At 50.9% G+C, this 19,528-nt stretch overlaps 1 protein-coding gene across 1 annotated transcript in view; it reads right to left on the minus strand.

Moving 5' to 3' along the window:
* CFDP1 (craniofacial development protein 1) overlaps positions 1-19,528 on the minus strand; it is a 70,281-nt gene that overhangs the window by 5,363 nt on the left and 45,390 nt on the right. Inside the window, exon 6 of the mRNA XM_009557138.2 lies at positions 4,406-4,564. Within this exon, the coding sequence (XP_009555433.1) occupies positions 4,406-4,564 (159 nt within the window). The remainder of the gene's footprint in view (positions 1-4,405; positions 4,565-19,528) is intronic.

Genomic DNA, 19,528 nt, shown 5'->3' on the forward strand with positions numbered 1-19,528 from the left:
GCCTGAGCCCATCTCGCCCTGACACAACTGGGTCAGCTCATCTCCGCTGGCCGCGAGGGGCACGGGCGCAGCTCAGCGCACCGCAGACCATGTGCTGGCTGCCAGGAGGTATTTTCCTAGCCCCCTGCCCCTCGCGGTCGGAGGAGGGCCATGTGCTGAGGCCCCCTCCCCACGCTGGCTCAGGAAAGGCAGGCAGGGGAGTGTCACTTCCCTTCATCCCCACAAGCAGGGAGGTGATCTGCCCCTGGGGCTGGGCTCCGAGAGGCCACGGGAAGGAAGTCGAGGGGGTCACGTTGTATAGTACAGTGTGTCATATTGCTGAGCGTGTGATTTTCCTCCCCCTCCGCGGCTAAACACCAACCGCAACCACAGCCGAGAAGGCGAGGGACAGGGATTCCCACTGTTAACCTGGGAACACCGTGACCACCCGGGCATCAACACCCCACGCTGCTGAATCTGAAGCTCCTTCAGCCCCTCTGTGACTCCCTTCTTGCAACTCCAGCAAGGGGTCAGTGTCTTCCTCCTCCTCCTCCATGGCTGTGGTGCCTCTCAAGCGGGCAGGAACTGGTTCCTGAGGGATCGATAGGATACATGAACCAGGAATGTGGTCTCAAGGCTCTGCATGGAGGAACTGTGACGCTGCCCTGTGGCGTTGTCCTTGGGCGGCCACATTAAAGCTCCGTAGGGGCCAGAGCAGACCCCATGGAGGACCAACTGCGATGTTGCCCTGTGGTGTTGTCCTTGGGTGGCCACAAAAAAGCACCACAGGGGTCAGAGCTGACCCTGTAAGGCACTACCTGTGCGTACACTGGGATTTATGGGACACGCCTGGCTGACTTCTACTGCACGCACAGAGGCTGGAGGTGTCGATGGACATAAGCAGGGAAGCAGTGGGTCCGTAGGGTTCCTACAAGCCCCATGGCCCACCGCGCCTGAGCCGTGGCTGTCTCTAGTTCCCAGCCCCTGCAGTCGGCAGCAAGGCACTGCCAAACAGCAGTGCAAAGTGCACAAGCGCGGCAGGAACGCCCATCCTGTCTAAATAACCTTTGCTACCTGAATCAATACCTTCCTGTAAATCATCAGCTCCTGTGGAAACAAGGCAGCTGTGATCCACAGCGGAGGATAGTACATGCGTTGAGAGAAGAGGCTGTCCCAGCTAACCAGGGCAGCTGCAAACTGCTCCAGGGAGGGTTTCATTAGCGCTGCCTGTCCCCTGCCAGGCCCCATCAGCCACCAGAGCACGGGTCCAGCCCTGCACCCAGAGCGGGGCTGCTCCCCCACTGCGGCTGCCCTACAAAGCTGGCCTAATTAAGAGGCCGCTCCACAATTCCATTTATAAAGCACACCAGAGAGATTGACAGCAAAGGGGATAGCTGCCTCTGCTCCTTATTTCAGCCCCTCCTGGGATCTGACACAACCAGGCTGCGCAAGCCCGGATCTTGCTGCTGGGGAAATACAAATCGTAGTCATAAAATCACAGAATGGTTTGGGTTGGAAGGGACCTCAAAGCCCATCCAGTCCCACCCCCTGCTATGGGCAGGGACACCTCCCACTGGATCAGGGGCTCAAAGCCCCATCCAACCTGGCCTGGAACCCCTCCAGGGATGGGGCAGCCACCACTGCTCTGGGCAACCTGGGCCAGGGCCTCCCCACCCTCATCGCGAAGAATTTCTTCCTAATGTCTAGCCTAAATCTTCCCCTCTCCAGTTTAGAGCCATTATTAAATCGTCATCTGAGCCTGGTGTTGTGAGAGGTGAAAAATCAGAGGCAAGGGTGGACACAGCTGTGGGGCAGCACGCATCCCCTCTGCCTTGGGAAGCCCGGGGCCAGGCTGCAGCTGGCTGACAAACGGCATCAGAAGCAGGAAGATGTCGTGGCCCTGTTAGCTGGCCACCAGCCTGCTGGCCCAGCACGTGTCTGTACCAGAGAAGGGCCAGGGAGGTCCAGGGCACACGGCGCTCTGCGCTGCCAACAGCACCTTCTGCAAGGTCACCACAAAAAAGAGAAATTCAGCCTGCCTTCCTCCAGACACACGGTGACCATCTCTGTGCACGGTGGTGGGCAGACTCTTCCAGGGGCAAACTGTGGCCTTCCTCACCAGGCAGACATTTAAAACTACAAAGCAGGACATGCAGGGATCAGAGGTTTCTAACGCATGTCGGCACCAGGGATAAAGGCAGCGCCCCGCTCTCTCGCCTGGGTTGAAGGGTTAACAACGGCTCCTTATGCTTTTATAGAGATGTGTAAATGATTGCCCACTGAAGGGTGAGCAGGGCCTGCATTATTAAAGGAGAACAGGCAGACACAGAAGGGGCAAAAGCTCCTGCGAAATGACCTGAAGCTGGCGGCAGCTGGGTCTGCACGATCTGCGCCCCAGGCAGGCTGGCTGCTCCCTAAGGGTGCAGCCCTTGCCCACGGGCACTGACAGGTGGCCTGTAAGCAGAAACACACAGCACTGCTGCACAGCCATCAGTGCTCCTCCCTCCTCCCTCCTTTCTCCCTTCCTTCTCCTGGCAGGTGAATGTGATCCACAGTGAGCACTTGCTCGGCAGATCCCCTCCCATTACCTGCCTGACTAGTGCAAACAGACTTGTAAACCGTGACTGACGTTATCATGGCATCCCATTTCCCATTTGGTTTAATGAAAACAAAACACTTGTTAACAGCCCAGTGGATTTTCTAGCCTGGGATGTGACAGGCAGCAAAATCCAAAGCTGCCCAAGCTTACAGATGCTCTTAAAATTGCTGCTCTACTTTGCTCATCTTTTCAATGTCCTGATCCCTCCCTCAGCCTTCTTACATTAGCATCTCCAGAAAGGTTTGCCTGGCATGAAGAGCAAACTGTCCTGCTTGTACGGGGTGGAAAGGAAACGGCACTGTCCAAGGAAGGGTGACATACTAGGTGTGAACAAGCAAGAGATGACACAAAATGCTCACCCAGGGCACCCCAGGCTGTCTGGGGTGTGTACAGTCCAGCTGAGCGATAGACCCTGGTTCAGGCCAATTCCAACCACTGTGGAAAGAAGCAGTGTGTCCCAGCAATCCACATGAGATGGTCTGGCTTTTAATGGTGGTAAACCCACCATCAGCCCAGTCCAGAGCAGTGAAGGCCCAAAGCTGTTACCACACTTGGCAGCAACTCAGGACATGGGCGCAGGGCAAATTCTCACTCCACATCCCACTGGGACAATCCACCCAGGTGCCAGACACCAAAACAGGATCCTTGCCTGAAGGTGGGCTCTCCCAAAGCCACCTGCAGCTCCTGACAGAGCTTCGTGGGAGAAGCTCACCCTCCTCCACCTCAGACAGAGCCTGTTACACGGCCTGGTCCTGCCTCCACACTCCCAGCATGGGCAACTTCAATGGAAAACCTCGCTTACAGGGCTCTGACCACGACATTCACCATACCGCAGACAGCAACAGTGATGATTTGGTGCACCCGTGTTCTGCCACACCTGTACATGATTTAAATCACTCGCCCCCTTGGATTTCAGGGATCTGAGAGAAGCCCCTGCCCCGATCCAGCACTTCTACCAAACTGCTCTACTTGTTCAAGGGTAAGTGTCCAGAGACAGATAAGGGCGGATCTGTTGTGGAAGGGTGCAAGACCGAACTGAAACCTCCCCAGCAGTTATGAAAGACCTATTTGAAACACAGAATCCAGTCTGCTGGAATGCAAAAGCTCTGAGTTTTTCCCGCAGACCGAAAGAACAGCTTACAATAAAAATACATTTTATGAGCTGTCCAGTAAGCCGATTACATTTTCCCAGAGCTTAGCAAAGCACTTGTAGTAGAAACGCCGCTTCTGATCTTATTATCCTTCCCTGCAGTGCTTGTTATTAACTTTCTGTTTTATTTACAGCATCGCCATTTACTTTTATGATACTTCCATTAACTTCATTGGAGTGAACATTGCTTGATGCACACAATCAACGCCCAGTGCTGCCATAATCTTTATAGCACCTTGCCAGCTGTTCTGGGTTTGCAGACATCTTCATGCAGGAGCAGGGAGGACAGATGCAGCCCGAAGACGTAATTTGAAGAATGGAACAAAAACCACACCTCCCAATTTAAGACTTTTTTAGAGAAAAAGAAAACAGGGCACAGGCAATTGTGTTTCCTCATGGGAGCCCTGGATCTGTGCCATTAGCAGCAGAGAAGATATAGCACAGCCAATGTCTACTTTAGCTGGGCTCGAGAAACTCACAAAGTTGTTACCAGGGAGAGATAGGTGCTTGCAGCCTTACCTGTCTCCCTGTAGTACCTAGAGCAGCTACTGGCTTTATGTATCCTGAGCATAAATCCCACGGGTTTGACGAACTCTGTAGCAAGCGATGGGGTACCTACATGTATAGAAAGTGGTAGGAAATGCTGGAGTACTAGCACTTGGTAAAGTCCTTCTTACCCGTCTTTCCCTCTGTTATGGATTGCCAGCTCCTCCACAATGCCTTCCTCCTCCTTGAAGTTCTCCCAGTCCAGTTTGGATTTCTCCAGTGTGCTCATCTTCTGCTTTTTGGAGCTAATCTTCCCCAGGAGGGTGCTCATACCGCTTGGCCTCTTCACCCTGGTGGAGATAAGGGGGCAAATGTTACTTAAAAGCAGGGAGACTGTGTCAGTTAGCAATCAAAAATGGAGTTAGGAAACATCAGGCGTGAGAGTGGTGGCCTTGATGGTGGTGAGCCAGCTCCACTAAACAGATGGCCACCAACCTCAGGCAGCCTGCAAGCGGCAAGGTCACGCTTCCTGCAGATCCTGCTTCACCGTTCCCCTGGAAGCAGCAGAGTTCATTACACACATATCTCAAGTGCTTGCTTGTTGTGAAAGGGCTTTTTAATTTATCTTCTTAAGAGAACAGAAAGCTTTCAGGCCAAACAAGATCATTAAATCATCTAGTTTGACCTCTTGTATATACCAGGCCAAGCCATTCCACTGATCACCTCCGTGCTAAGCCTGGTTCTTTGTCTTCAGTTTAAAGTGTTGTTTTCTGGAAGGGATCCAGGCTCAATGCGTCACCAGTGCTGACAACACATCTAGGAATTAACCATTTCATTGATATCAACGTGCCTGGTTTTGATTTCACCTAGCTTTATGTTCTGGTTGCCGCCACTTATTCTAAACCCAAGAGTCCTTTGGTGCCCAGGCAGGTCTTGTTAGTAACAGGCTTGTACACCATAATGAACTTACACCTGAATTATTTCTTTTGGCCAAAGAGATAGAGCTCCTTATGCCTCTTATTGACATGGATTTTGTCCCAGCCCATACGCAATTTCTAAGGTTTTGTCCCCCAGATTATGTTTCAAAGCTCTTTGAAGACAGGAGCACCAGAACTGCATGCAACCCCTAGCCTTCTCCTGATCGCAAATCTGTTTCTGTCCAAGGATCCCATCACGTTGCGTCCCAGTGCACGCGCACTGCAATCCCACACCATCTCACAGTCCCTGTTTAGCAGGAAGACCATCTTGGTCTTTCATCTCCTTGTTTTTAGAGGACCAAAATCCTACCCGCATGGCGGGGCCCCCGAATCTCCCCTTTATGCTGGGAAATGCACACACAGGGACTCGGGTCAGCCAGGTCACCCTCCAAGGAAGACAGTTCTCAGGGCTAGGAACCTGTAAAACAAACTCATATTAACCCTTCTTAAACACCTCCCAGGAGAGGGGGGCAAACAACATCCCATTGAACTCGTGTTTACACACATTCCAGAGATAACTTCAGGTCTGCAGGGCCTTTGCCTCTGCAAGAAGCTGGAAAGGAAATGATTCTCGTTCCTGAGAGATGGAGGAATTTGAGGAGGGGGGCCAAGGAAGGCAACCAGGTGAGTGTGGCAGACTGCTTTCCATCAGTTCTCTCCAAGCATGTCCTGCCCAGGGGCAGCCGTTGTTGGGAATGCATCCAAAGCTGTCCTTATCGGATTATTAGAGTGGTTTATGCTCCCATAATTTGCAAGCCTCTAAAGGAAAATAATTCTGCAGTTTATATGGAATTAAATCAAAGAAAATGACATCTTTGTAAACCTCAGCCAGAAGATTCTCAATGTGAGAATGGCTCTCCATAGTCATCTGGGGTTGCAGCTTTCTGATATAGAGATATTTGGCTATAATCTCTGCATGAAGGGCACCTTGGCAGGCTCCATAGCCTCTGGACACAGTCACCTGCCCATCCTCATAAGGCCCAGCCAGAGGAGCAGAAATGTCCTAAGACCTGGCTCTCTTATTTCTTTCAGTCCCTGTCCACCGCTGCAGGACGTGCAGACAGACAGCACTTCTCACTCTGCAGGGAGACGGAGCAAACTGGAGGCTCTTTTCTTCACTCCTATCCCTCAATTTCTCATCAGGATGTCTATGGCCCGTCACATCATGACCATGCAAGAAAACCTGAATCCTCACTCAGCCTCCGATTCTACCTTATGCAAGACACGATGGCTCCGAGTATCCTCATCTGCACGTGGCAGGGAAGAGGTGCAAGAGGGCAAAACGTGTCAAGATGTCCTCAGCACAGGATAAAACAGGAGAGATTCCTTTCCTGCATTTGGCTATCCGGGACTACACGGGAGCCTTGCACAACCACCCAACCCACTATCAGATGCAGGTTCAAGTTGTGAGGGAGTGGGAGGAGATACAAGTAAGGAAGCAAAACCAAACAACATATTGGGCAAGCATCCCCTTTAGCACCTGGTGTTCATGCACGGCAGGGCCTTGCGCTGCACTGGGAGGCCTGAGGTTTTAGTACAGGACTTAAAGATTCCTCGAGACAGATCTAGAGAACGGCTATGGCCGATCCAGCTGGCAGCTCTCCTCTCCCTCTGGGCTGGCAGACAGAAGGTGTTTAAATTAACAGAAGATATTTGATAACAAATTACTCTGAACACACTTAACTTTCTGGATTCACTTGCTCTTACAATTTTGCCTTTGAAGTGAGAGAAGCAGGGATCCAGAAACAGAGGGTGTTGTCCCTTGTCCCTTGTTGTCCCTTGTTTTTCGGGCAAAGAACGCAGATGGCATAAGAGCCATCTCACCTGTCCAAGAGCACTCACAGCTCACCTGCACCCACCAGCTCCTCCGCGGGTGGGAGCGCACGGTCACTGTACGGCTGCACTACGGACACGCCTGGCTCTGCAGAAGACACAGTGCACACCTGGAAAATCCACTTCAAGCAATTTCAGGATCTCTCCTGGGTGTTAGAGAAATGCCTTGCAGAGTGACAAGCAGGCTCAGAGACAGGCTTGCACATGCCAAGGCTGATGCCTTTCTGGCCGAACCTTGGGCTCTCAGCTGCTGGTGGGGAAGAGCTGAGCTGGGATGGGGCCAATCAGCCAGGCTTGGCTGCCGCACATGTCCCTGCACGAAGCACAGCCTGCGACATGCCGGCAGGCCACTGCCATCCCCATACCACAGATATACAAGGGAAGGGAACCAAAGGCAGGATGGTTTGTGGCCAGAAGTGGAAGCAGAGGCAGTGCTGGCTTCACAGCAGGTAGCAGGGGCTGCGGGCCAGATGAAGGTCACTTGTCACATATTTTTTCTCCCATGGTAATTCTTGGTGTGAAGCAACGACGCCTCTCATGCACACATCCATCTGTAACAGTGCACAAGGCCTCTGTATCTCCTCTTGGCCATGGATCTCGGGAATATCCCTTAAAAGATACAATTCACCTCATGTTTGAAGCTAAAGTTTAGGTTATGAACATGGACCTCCCTCAAGGCCTTCCACTGGAACACTTGCAAGTCAGCAGTCCCTCCAAAGCAAGGGAACCTAACGAAACAGGGCAGGCTGTGCTGCACCCTTGTGTTGGCGACTACTCCAAAGATACTGCTAAAATCCAGTGTCAGCCTCACGCTGGAGGTGGTCCCTGGGCTGGATGACCTGGCTCTGCTCCTGCCCATGGAATCATGCTGTTTGCAGCAGGACTAAGCCTGGGCCATGCAATGAGACGGGGCCAAGCACGGGCTGAAGGGCATGTTTGAGTCTGCTGCTGAGTCTTTGCTCCACATCGAGCCTTTCATCACTCTGAATAAACCCAACAGCAAACCTGGGGGTGGGAATTCCTATGTTTGTGCCAAAATGAAGTAAATGAGAGACATTAAAGTCCAATTAGAAACTTGCTTGGCCTTAAATGCCTCATCTGTTTAAAAAGCAAGTAAAGGGGCCTGATTAATTGCATTCAGTGCCAACAAGAGGAATTATTACCCTTTTTGTACTCATTAAGGGTATCTGCTGTGGCATCTTTAATCACTAAGGCATTTAAAAGGGAGAAAGTAATTTGCTAAGACATAATGGATCCCAGGGATGAGAATCGGGACAATTGCCTATTTAGGACACAAAGACGGGCTCTTACTTTCCACGATTAAAATGCACAGCCCAAATCAGCCCTTGAACCAGCAAATAAGCATGCTGGTGAGCTCTGCCTTGGCAGGGAGACTTCTGGGCACCCATCTAGTGTCTTCAGGCCAAGGACCGTGCCTGCGCATCACCCAGCACTGCCACATGCAGGGACAAACAGCAAGCCCTTGCCGTCCCACCACAGGCCAACATGCTCTGTATTCCTGTCTTTAACAATAAGGCTTCCTCCCATCTCAGTGTGAGCCTGCAGCCCGACCAGGATCTTGGATCTGCTACAGCAATGATAAAGTGTCACTGCCACATGTAACCCTGACCGTCTGGTAACACGAAGGTTGGCAGAGGCTGGGAACTACGTGCCTGCCTCCGAAAAGGCAGACTCCCTCACAGCTGTATAAAATAATTTTATAATCAATTAATTAATTTAAAATAAAATATATAAAATAAGCAATAAAAAAACATGGTTACCAAGGTCTCACAGTGCATTCTGCTAGCCAAAGCAAGATGAGTTCCTTTCTCACCCACCCAGAGATGGGAGCTCTGAAGGCCTCCTAACACTAACCCCACATGTACTGGAGGTTTCGGTACTTCATCAGCCTTTCACTTATGTAAGTTTTCCCCAATGACTAAATTTCCTTGCTCAGACCATGACTTGTTATCTTCTTCCTAGTAGCTACTAAGAACAGATCATTCCCTCACTTCTCACAGCAGCCTTTTATGTCTCTGAAAGCTTTTCCAATCCCCCCTCCGCTCAGCTTGCTCTTTCCTAGACTAAACAATCCTGGGCCCTTTCAAGCTTTTCTCATTCTTCTCGGTTTCCAGCCCTCTGACCACTCTCACTGCTCTCCCCAGGCTCTCTGTTATTGGCCCACATCTTCCTCAAAATGCAGCATCCAAAATGGGAAAGGGCTCCAGCCATGGTTTTACCGGCACCAGGAGCAGAAGGAATACTTCAGATGCCTTGCAGAGCACGTAACTCCTTACACGGCCTCCTGTGACGTGTGCCTTCTTCACAACCGTGTGACTGCATTGACTCATGTCGAGCCTGTGATTCACTGAGATTTGTGTCTGCTCCGTTGCTGCCAAGCCATTTATTTCATTCCTCGATCCATGCAGATGATTACTGCTACCCAAAGGCAGACCTTAGCACCGGTCCTTCTGCGCCGTTCCTCCTGTTTGCCCTCATGTCTCCCTTGACATAGTGGATCTCGGATGCCTTCGCAAATCAGCACCTCCTATTCCCAACACCCGGGGCACAGCTGTTGAAGAGTAACTTGGGGGAAAGCACCTCCTGCCTTTGTGAAATACCAACGGAGACAAGTCAGCAGCTGAACCAGCGCCGGTTGGTCACACAAGATCAAGAATGATGGCCAGAAGCAGGCAGGGACCAGCAGGGCCAGACTGCAGGAGGAGCTGTGACAGCTCTTGCTGTCTGACTCCAGTGAAGGAAGGACACCTTCTCAGGTGTCCATCAAGGAGCAAGTAGCGTCCCTCGTTCCAGCCTGCAGCCTGATCCCATTAGGGATCTCAACCTCTCAGCTGCTCTGTTTCTGCTGGCTCCGTGGGAGCGTGCGGATCGCAAACCCCACACTGCTTCCCCATCCGCCTTATATCACCCTCCTTGTGGATAACTACAACTTCTGTAGCAGGAAGGAACTACTTCTGCCTTCTACCAACACTTTTAAGAAAGGCTCAATTTGTAAGAAGCGAACACTGAACACAAAATAAGATGTTACTGATGCTTAGCTAACGCCTCAACATTCCCCCAACCCCTTCTTGTCATGTCATGTTTTGGGGAAGGAGTGTGAGCAAATACACTGAAAAGGATGAGTGAGACTCTTCTTTTTCCCCCCCTTAACGAATTACAGCCCCCAAGGCATCCTGCACACCCTGCAGCTACGTGGTGGAGCAGACAAGACAACAGAGCAGGACATCTCTGGCCTCATCGCAGGCTTTTGCATGTCCCAGAGTGGAGAGGATTTGGTGCTGTGCTCTCTATCACCCTCCAGCATGCATTCAAAACACCTGGTGATTCTCCATGAGGAGAGTTGCAGAGCAACCTTTCCTTTTGCAGAAATATATCTGGAGTCACAGAGATAACACGATTCTACCAGAAAGAAACCTCGCAAGGCCAGGATAAAACCTGTATCTCCTGCCCCAGCCTTTGTACACAGTTTATCAAAGAAATCACCTTTAACACTTAACAACAAATAAAGCAGGTTACACCTACAACCTAAAAAAATCCACCCTCGAGAAAGGTTTGGAGGCAGGACGGATAATTTTTGTTGTGTGTTAGATGACGGGACTGCTGCAACAGGCAAGGGCGCTTATGCTGCCTGGCACAAGCGGATGAGCAGGAGGCATCTGCTCACAGGTTCCAGCACAGCTGAGCAGCTTTGCAAATCTTCATGCAGAAGAACCCAACTCAAAAATAAGCGATAACACGAACTGCTTCCCTGCCAGCTGCCTGTGATGCAGAGCAGCACATCAGATCCCACTGTCAGAACAGGATACTGGCAAGTAAACATCACTGAGAGCAAAAGGTGGCATCTTGGCCACACAGCCCTGAAAGTACATGGTTCATCATCAGAGCCCTGGCTTTCCTGCAGCTCCTCTCCTGCCCACCTCCCTTCTCCACCGGAGCTTGAGAGATCAGCAACCTGATCTGGCAGGAGGTGTCCCTGCCCATGGCAGGGGCGCTGGAAGTGGATCATCTTTAAGGTCTAAACCAAACCAAACCATTCCATGATTCTATGATTTACTTGCATCACAGTGATGGCAGCTCTGTTCTTGTCACCCCAAGCGCTTCAATGGCAAGGATGCAGGTGAGAAACTGCCACTCAGTACAGAGAAGGGCACAAGATTTAGTAAACAGCAATATTTATTCCTGTCACGAACTGCTGTCAAGCTGAATAGTTTCCTTAGTGGCAGGAAATGGTTCTCATACAAACTAACCACAGCTGGGCAACTGATGCAGCCAGTAAATACTTCCATTTTAATAAAGTGGAAGATTCCTGCCCGGCGCACCACAGATCACCCGCCCCACTGTCCTCCCTTCAAACAACAATATGCAAGACATGGCACGAAGCGGCTGTATGCAGAGACCTGGCTGGTGGCCCACGTGCCAGCTCTGCTGGTCACTTCTGGCTTCTCCAGACCATCTTCCTTGACAGAGGAACGAAAACACTAGTGGGGAGGAAGATGGGCACAGGGCAGGAAGGGAAAGGTGGTGACATTTGCTCCTCAAGGTCAGGGTGGTCTGTCCAGCTGGAGCAGACGGGAGCAGAATGACATTGCCAGCTTGCAGGAACCCTCCCCAGCATGATGAAAGAAGTCTTCATCTTCATAGCCTAAAACTGACCAGCTCTTCCCATCTTTCACCTTGCATAACCAGCTGAGTACAGAAAAATCTCTCAGGCCAAATGCAACTGCATTACTTGTTTTTGTTTTCCCCACGTGGCAGGGCACTGGAGCAGCCTGGCTCATTCTCAGCCCTGCCTGTCACAACAGGTATTTTAAAAAAAAACAAAATAGAAAGCCTTCACAATGTCAAACAAACAAACATTTAAATCCCAGGTAGAAAAAAAGAAAGCAAGCACGGAAATGAAGACAAATAAAAGGCAGGGTGGATGCTGCTGGAGGGCTGGCAGGGTGGTGCCGATTCTCTTTGGACAGCAGCGTCCAGGACTGAGGCAGGTTGGGGGGCACTGCCTGACTCCCACTGCCCCGCCAGGGCAGCGCAGGGCGAGGCGCTCGCTGCCAGCTCCGAGAGCGCTGCCTGTCCATACATTCCGCTTGCTGAGCTGGTAGCAGACACTCAGCATTTATACCCTAAAGCACACAAACTGAGCCAAAGAGCCTGCCTGAAATGTTCTAGCAGTAGCAGTGACTTTTTGATCTTTGTACTGAAGATCATAAAGCTTCTTGCACCAAACCTCCATGGAAAAACGGCCACAGCTTGGGCAAAACCCATTTAGTGGTGCCATGGGGCACAACAGAGCAGGCAGTTACACCCAAAGGTAGCAAGAGACGCAAACATACTGGCAAAACGCAACTACCCTGTCTGTGATCCTGCCAACAGACTGGGGAAACAGATCTTCTGTGTGAAGGGCTTCACGGACAGGAGCGGTTGGCAGCTCCCAGTGAAAATACTCCCAGAACAATTCCCCCTGCAGAAGGCGGCTGGTCTGAGTGCAGTGGGGCCAGCTCGAAACACTTACAATGAACAAGGAAATGTGGGTTTTAACTCGAGTCAACAGCATGAGTTAACTCTTATCAGGCTTTTGTTCAGGCTTGCCAACTCAAGTTAACCCCAAGTTGCTCTACCACCACTGGCTTTGCAATGCAAGCTTGCACAACTGGAAGAGCTAAGTCGAGAGCCTTTCTAGTTTCTGATGTCACTCCATATCCCTTGGGACCTCAGGATAGCTTCATGGTGAAGACCTCTACATGAACACTGATGTTAATGACTTCTGTCCAATTGTAGGGAGTCTTTGACACCAACTGTGCTGAGCTGAGGAGGTAATCCGGGATCACAGCACAAAGCAGAACTACTGTTAAAATAAGCATGTGTCAGGTGTACAGAACAGAAAGTTTAACCTCTAAAAGAGGTGAAAATGACAGCTCACCTTCCCACTGTTGGGGTCTATGGAGAAAAGCAGAAAAGAGGCACTGCCAGGCAAAGAGAGGCGACCACTCCAGCCCAGCCGCCTGTCGATCAAAGCCTGGCTGAGATCATGTCGTTTTCATCAGTGTGGAGAGGCAAGGGTGGATGCCACAGACTAAATGCACGCGTGATGCTGCTTTGGTGAGGACGACTGCAGGCAGCGGCAGAGCTGCCACAGGCTCAGCTGATGCTGGATGCACTTGGGTCTAAATACAGTGGGCAACAGAGATTTGTCACAGGGAAAAAACCTCACCACTCCCACCTCCCAGCAGCAGCGAGCAACAGCCCACCAAAAGGCAACGCTCTGGCATTCCACCTACTGTTTTATTGCTGGATTTGTTATTAATCCAGTGCAGTGAGTTTCTGTGCAACTTTACAAGTTGCACAATGCTGCTTTGCTCTGGTAGAATGCATCTCACCTTCAGGAGGGAAATAAGTGTCATGGTACCAGCTTAAGAACAGCAAAACTAAAGCGGCAGGTGGTGAAGGGGCTTGCAGAGCATCATGCCATGAGATCCCAGTCAGTCACTTCTCTTCTTTCACTTCCAAAGATACATAGCCACTTCATGCTCATCTCCATGTCACCAGTTGTGAGGATAGGCCTTCGCAAAGTGCAGGGCTGCAAAACCAGACCTAAACACTGCTTTGCTCCAAAACAAGACAGCACAGATGTGGCACTACCCTGTTCTCCAAACTGGGGAACAACCCAGTCATATTGCACACAGGAATATAGTTAGAGATTCACAGTTTGGTTTGGGATGGAAGGGACTTCAAAGCCCATCCAGTCCCACCCCTGCCACGGACAAGGACACCTCCCACTGGATCAGGGGCTCCAAGGTCCATCCAACCTGGCCTTGAACCCCTCCAGGGATGGGGCAGCCCCCACTGCTCTGGGTAACCTGGGCCAGGGCCTCCCCACCTGAACAGCAAAACATTTCTTCCTGAGATCTCATCTCAATCTCCCATCTTTCAGCTTAAAACCATTCCCCCTCTTCCTATCCCCGCACTCTCTGATCAAGAGCTCCTCCCCAGCTTTCCTGGAGCCCCTTTCAGTACTGGAAGGATGCTCTAAGGTCTCCCTAGAGCCTTCTCTTCTCCAGCTGAACAACCCTGACTCAGCCTGTCCTTTATTCCAGGTATAAAACTGGGTCTTCATGTATACCAAGAAGCAAATTCGCTGAGCAGGGGAGACATGGGATGCAAGGGCTCAGGAATAGCAGAGAGCAGCATCAGTAATGCTCGTGCACAGCTCTGCCAGAACTGGCCTTTCCTCAAGCAGGTCCCATCCCATAGCACCCAGGTGTGCAGCCACCTCTCCAGAGCGCCTGGCCTAGAAGCACAGGCTGGAGTCCCCTTGTACAGGCTTTAGAGGAGACGCTCCTCAAGAAGCACACCAGTTCTCAGGGAGCTGGCTGGCTCCGGCAGAGCCCCTGGCCCGCAGGTCCCCTTATCAGCAGGAAGGGCTCATTAGGGAACGGACCAGGGTTTCCTGTGCAGGACCGAACCCTTTGTGAGGGGCCTGCTGCCATGGAGAACCCGCTTCCTAACAGCCAGAGGAAGCAAAATATTTTCCTTGGGCCCCTGAGTCAGAGTTGCCATGGGTTGGTTGTCAACAAAATAGAGTTGGGCTTGTAGAGACGGGCAGCGCACGCCACGCACGGGCTGTTACTGCAGCATAAAGGTGCTCCGGGCAGCATCACTGCCTGCGCCCAGAGCAGGGGACAATTCAGAGTAGCATAAGGCCCTTCTGTACCAGTATAACTGCAGCTGCCCGCCGCGCTGGACTGGCTGCACTATTTTAGCGAAACCCGAACCTCGCACCCTCCTAATCAGTATGACATTGTGTGGAGCCCAGGGCTCGCTTTGGCTCCTCTCCAGCCCTGAGCACAGGCGGAGGCTGTTTCAGCAGCAGACTCTCCTCATGCATTTGGCTGGCCAGCCAATTACGTTACAATATCTGCGTATGGAGCTCAACAGGAGCTTAATTGAAAGAGCTGTAGCATTCAAATGACTTCTGATACTATGAAGGCGTTAACTATTCTAACTCAGTGCTAACCAGCCCTGTCCGATGCTCGGCAGATGGGTAAGGACCTGTAACTCGGGGCTTGGTCTGCAGCCAAAGCTACGCCTCTGTTAACTCAGCACAGCACCGCAGCCGCGGCCAAGTGCTGACAGAGTCGTCCCTTCCCAGCAACTCCTCATGTGAGCTCTGCACCGCCCTGGGCACCCATGAGATACAAACCAGACCTGCTTCTACCACTGAAGGACCACATACATGCACCAGAACTCCCAAAACTGTTCCCACACGGACTAATTTGAACCTGCACAGCACTGCTTGCATTTATTCTTTTTATGGAAAAACATTATGCATGCTCTTCGTATATGTTTTATATTGCTCTTAAGTTCTGTAAGTGCTTTGGGATAATAAACGTGAGTTCCAGACAGATTTTTCTCCATCAGCACAGAACCAGAAACCCACTCCACTGCAAGGTGGTCGGCTACATTTAATTTGGTATCTCAGCTCTGCCACTGACAAGTGGCAAGAAATGCCATGTATAAAGCTGCAACAATCCACGCCGTGTACGTGCGACAGGTGGGGAAGGTGCCCTGCTTCTGCTGGTCTCATTTCTAATTCAAATCACAGAAAATGCACACACGTACAGGTTGGCAGTGACCTTACACCCCGATGTGACTGTGAGGCATCTTGCACTCCAAATGCAGGCAAAAGCAAAGATAAAGGTGAGCAGGCACGATACTTTTGGTACCCATGTCTAACACGGTGATGACCTGAAAGCTGCCAGAAGCTACTGCAAGTCAGTGGCTGTGGCATACAGCATGCTTGCTGGGCTACAGTTCGGGTCACACACTGGAGCATTTCAGAGTAACACCCTGTGTTACGCCCATATTTAGCCATGGAAATATGTGTGACTTGACTTTCAAACACTTGCAGCTCTCACTGACTTCACTGGGTTCAGTTGAGATGTTTCAAACAAAACAATAACGACCAGAACTCTGGGTTGGGACCAAGTACAGACCATTTTTATCTTAAAAGGCATTTGTTTGAGAACATTCAGAGCTCCTAGAACCAATGGCCCTGATGTTATTTCACCGTGCAACCTTAAAAACCGTCGACAGCTTTGTCTGCAAAATGACACGGATTAATTGGTGACCTATCCCTAAAAAAAGAATAGTTAGAAAAAAAATTGCTGGCAAACAGAGGAGAAATTCTTCCTCTTTTCAAAGGCTCACTCCTTCCTCTTTTGTCTGATAGCAGATCTTTTGTTCAGGATCTCAGTTGCGAGAAGCCCCGAGGTACGCAGGGAATGTCTTGGTGATGATGAGCCCCCAGACTGGTGCGCGGACTTGGTTTTAATCGGCCGAGAAACCACTCCAAATCATGCCTAAGAAGTGCTGCTAATGGAATTGTTCCAGCGCTAAACGGATTTCAGAGTGAATGACTGCGAACGGCAGAGCAGCTGGCGTAGCTCCCTGGTTGCTCCTTAGAGCGTGGTGTGCCATGCAAGGAGGATCTCGCATCACAACCACCCTCACAACCACCCTCGCCATGAGAAAACAACCCCAGCGTCCCCCCACCAGCGAGGCAGAGTCCTTGGCTCTGTCCCTGGAATTCGGAGACAGGCCCAGCGTTTAGTCCTGATTAGCTTCCCACTGTATCAGATAAATGCCAGGCTTTGATCAAAATGAGGTGAGAAAGCCAGGACAAAGCAGGGAGGCACTCCCTCTCCTCCCTCAGCAATTAATCTGATAGCTTTAAGAAGTTCTGATTAAAAGCAGCACACTGCCTTCCACTAGCACATGTTTGCAAAGCTCAGCAGCCTGGGACAAGGGGAAAATTCTCTGGAAATAAAGTCAAGGTGAACGAGTGTGCCGGCTCCCTAGCACAAATGCATCGCTACAACGAGCAACAAACTGCAAAGCGCCTGTGCCACTGGGCTCTAGTGTCATGCAAGTTAATAAACAGCATGAATATAACGTATTACCTTCCAGTGGAAAGCCTGGCCTGGCAGCATGTGGGACTACAGGGGACAATAAACATTTGGGCACTGCCACAAGCAGCCATAAATCAAGAATGAGAGTTTGATCACATTTAATTGCTTTTGGGAAGTGTAACATCACCAGAGTATCCATCACAATTACCTTCTCTTCCATGAAACTGTTCCATTGCAGATTAAGAGCTGGTCAAATGATCCAGACCAAAGATGGTATTTTAGGGGGTAAGGAAAGGAGGGAAATACCCTAAAAGCTTTAAAGATGTTTGTCATACAAAACCTGAAGCCCAACCCAGGAGAAAGCAGGCAATAAAAAGGTAACTGATGACAAGACACTCTTTGCTTCTCAGCTACAACTTTCTAAGGCTGGTGGCTGCAGAAGAAGTTCAGCAACAAAACAGAGGACAGAGCAGAGAGCCCAAAATGCATGAGAAAAAAAATCAAGATTACCCCATGTTTTTTTTCTGGGGCTTGACCGAAGTGTTTTGAATGCCTGAGGCTGGCAAGGCTACCTCTGGGTGCCTCCCAGCTCTGGCAGCAGCCACTTAGAAGAGCTGCCCTTCCTCTTCCCAGGGACCCACCTCACTGGAAATAGATTTCAAATCCCCAGAGGAAGAACGTGGAAACAGCTGCCTTCTCCCTTCCACAAGCTCAGTTGTCATCTTCCAGCTGGAGGCAGGCAGAAGGGTAAGAGTAAGGCTTCCCTTCTGCCCACGCAAAGCAGGAGGCTCCTGAGCAGATTTTGCAGCTAACATCCAGCTACCAGAAGCTGCTGGGAAGCCACTGCTCTCACTGAACGTGGGGATTGCAACCCGGCAGGGCTCCCACTACCTCCAGCAGCCCCGTGCAGAGGTGGGTGGTAGGGCCAGGGTTTTCATGACACATTATCTCCGGAATTCGCTGGTGAATGTCCCACAGCCTCTCCTTGGTACAATGCCAGAGCTGTTTCTCAAATCCTGCATGACCTACCAGCTGCTGAGGGCAAAACAGCAAGGCATACATCATCTAGAGAGGAGACAAGATCAGCGGGCTGCTGCTGAATGAACAGACAAACGCTTCACAAAACTCAGTGCTGTACTCTTGGTTGGAGGGAGCAGCTTCAGGTCCCTGGCTCTCCCAGGCTTCGTGACCCCAGGGAGATCATTTAGTCCCTTTGTAGCAAGGCTTTTGTCTCCGGAGGCAGAGCACTATGCAGCAGTGCTGAGCAAGGCAGGCAGGCTGCCAGCTGAGGATTCAAACTCCTTCAGGGAGCTGTAACGGTTACGTGGTAAATGCATTAACCATGGGAACAGCTTCCCAAAGGATGTGGTGGATCCCAAATTGTAAGTCTTTCCATTGCGAATGGATGCCTCTTTCAAATATGCAGGCTGCAGTTCAACCACAAGCGCTCGCAGGGAGCTCTCAGGGAAATGCCATGACCCCAGTGAAAGCAGGAGCTCACACTGGGTGCCCGAGCGGCCGCTTCTGACCTCAAGCTACAGACCTACAAAATCTCTGCCCTTTGCTCCTTGCCATGGCAATTCAAGACTTTTCTTGGCTATGCTCCTTTACTCTGTCTCTGCCCAGCCCAGTTTTCAGCTATTTCTGTGCCTGGCCCAGGCCAGCTAAATTCCCTTTGACCAGGCCTGTCGAGCAACCCTGTAAACCTTGTCCCCCCTCTAGCAGGTTGTGTTGGGTTTGGGTTTATTAATTACAAATGAGATCTCCTGGTGAAACTTTGTCTCTTTGCTTCAGATTCTGCTTCCGGGCACCAGTTTCTTCATGATACTCCCAGATAAGGACCAGCGAAAGCCTCCACAGAATGTGGTACTCAGTGAGCCATGCTACCGGAGACTGGTCCTCCACCACCACCCTGCCTGCTCTCAGCTCCAGGAGAAGACTCCTTGTCAAGAGAGATGAGACTGAGTCTTACCCATAGCACAACTCCTCCTTTTCTTTGACTCAATCTGTGACAATGGCATCAAGGGTCAAGGCTGTCAGGGTCTATGTAGGAGCTGCCTCAGGATACCCTAAAGCACATACCTCAGTGTGTTGAATGATGCTCAGCTTACCCAGTTACAAGGGTATTCGGAGCCCTCTCCTGTCCAGCCAGATGCCTCAAGCTGCTCCAAAACATTGGGTGGTTTCCAGTGGAGAATCTGCCTGCAATAATTCTGATGCATTTCAGAGGCTACTGTTAGCAAAGGGGGAGAAAAATACATCTGAAGGGAAGGAAGAGGTAGGAATAACAGGGAAGAAGCAGGGATAACACTTCACCGAAGTCCACCTAAACCAGCTTGTGCTTGTTGGGAAGCTGGAGCAGCCAGGAGCTGTGCATCGCCCCCTGACTGCAAACGACATCACAGGGCTCTCCAGTACCAGAACCAGGCTCTGCAAACAGCAAGGAGGTCACGCTGAATATCCCAGGAGACCAGCATGAAACAGGAAACTTCCCGCAGGAACAAAGCAATTCCCTCATCTGCCTCAATGACTGGAATATGTGGCTAAAGCGTTCTCGTCCATATCTGGACTGTAG

This window comes from Cuculus canorus, chromosome 13, assembly GCF_017976375.1.
Source record: "Cuculus canorus isolate bCucCan1 chromosome 13, bCucCan1.pri, whole genome shotgun sequence".
NCBI classification, from domain to species: Eukaryota; Metazoa; Chordata; class Aves; order Cuculiformes; family Cuculidae; genus Cuculus; species Cuculus canorus.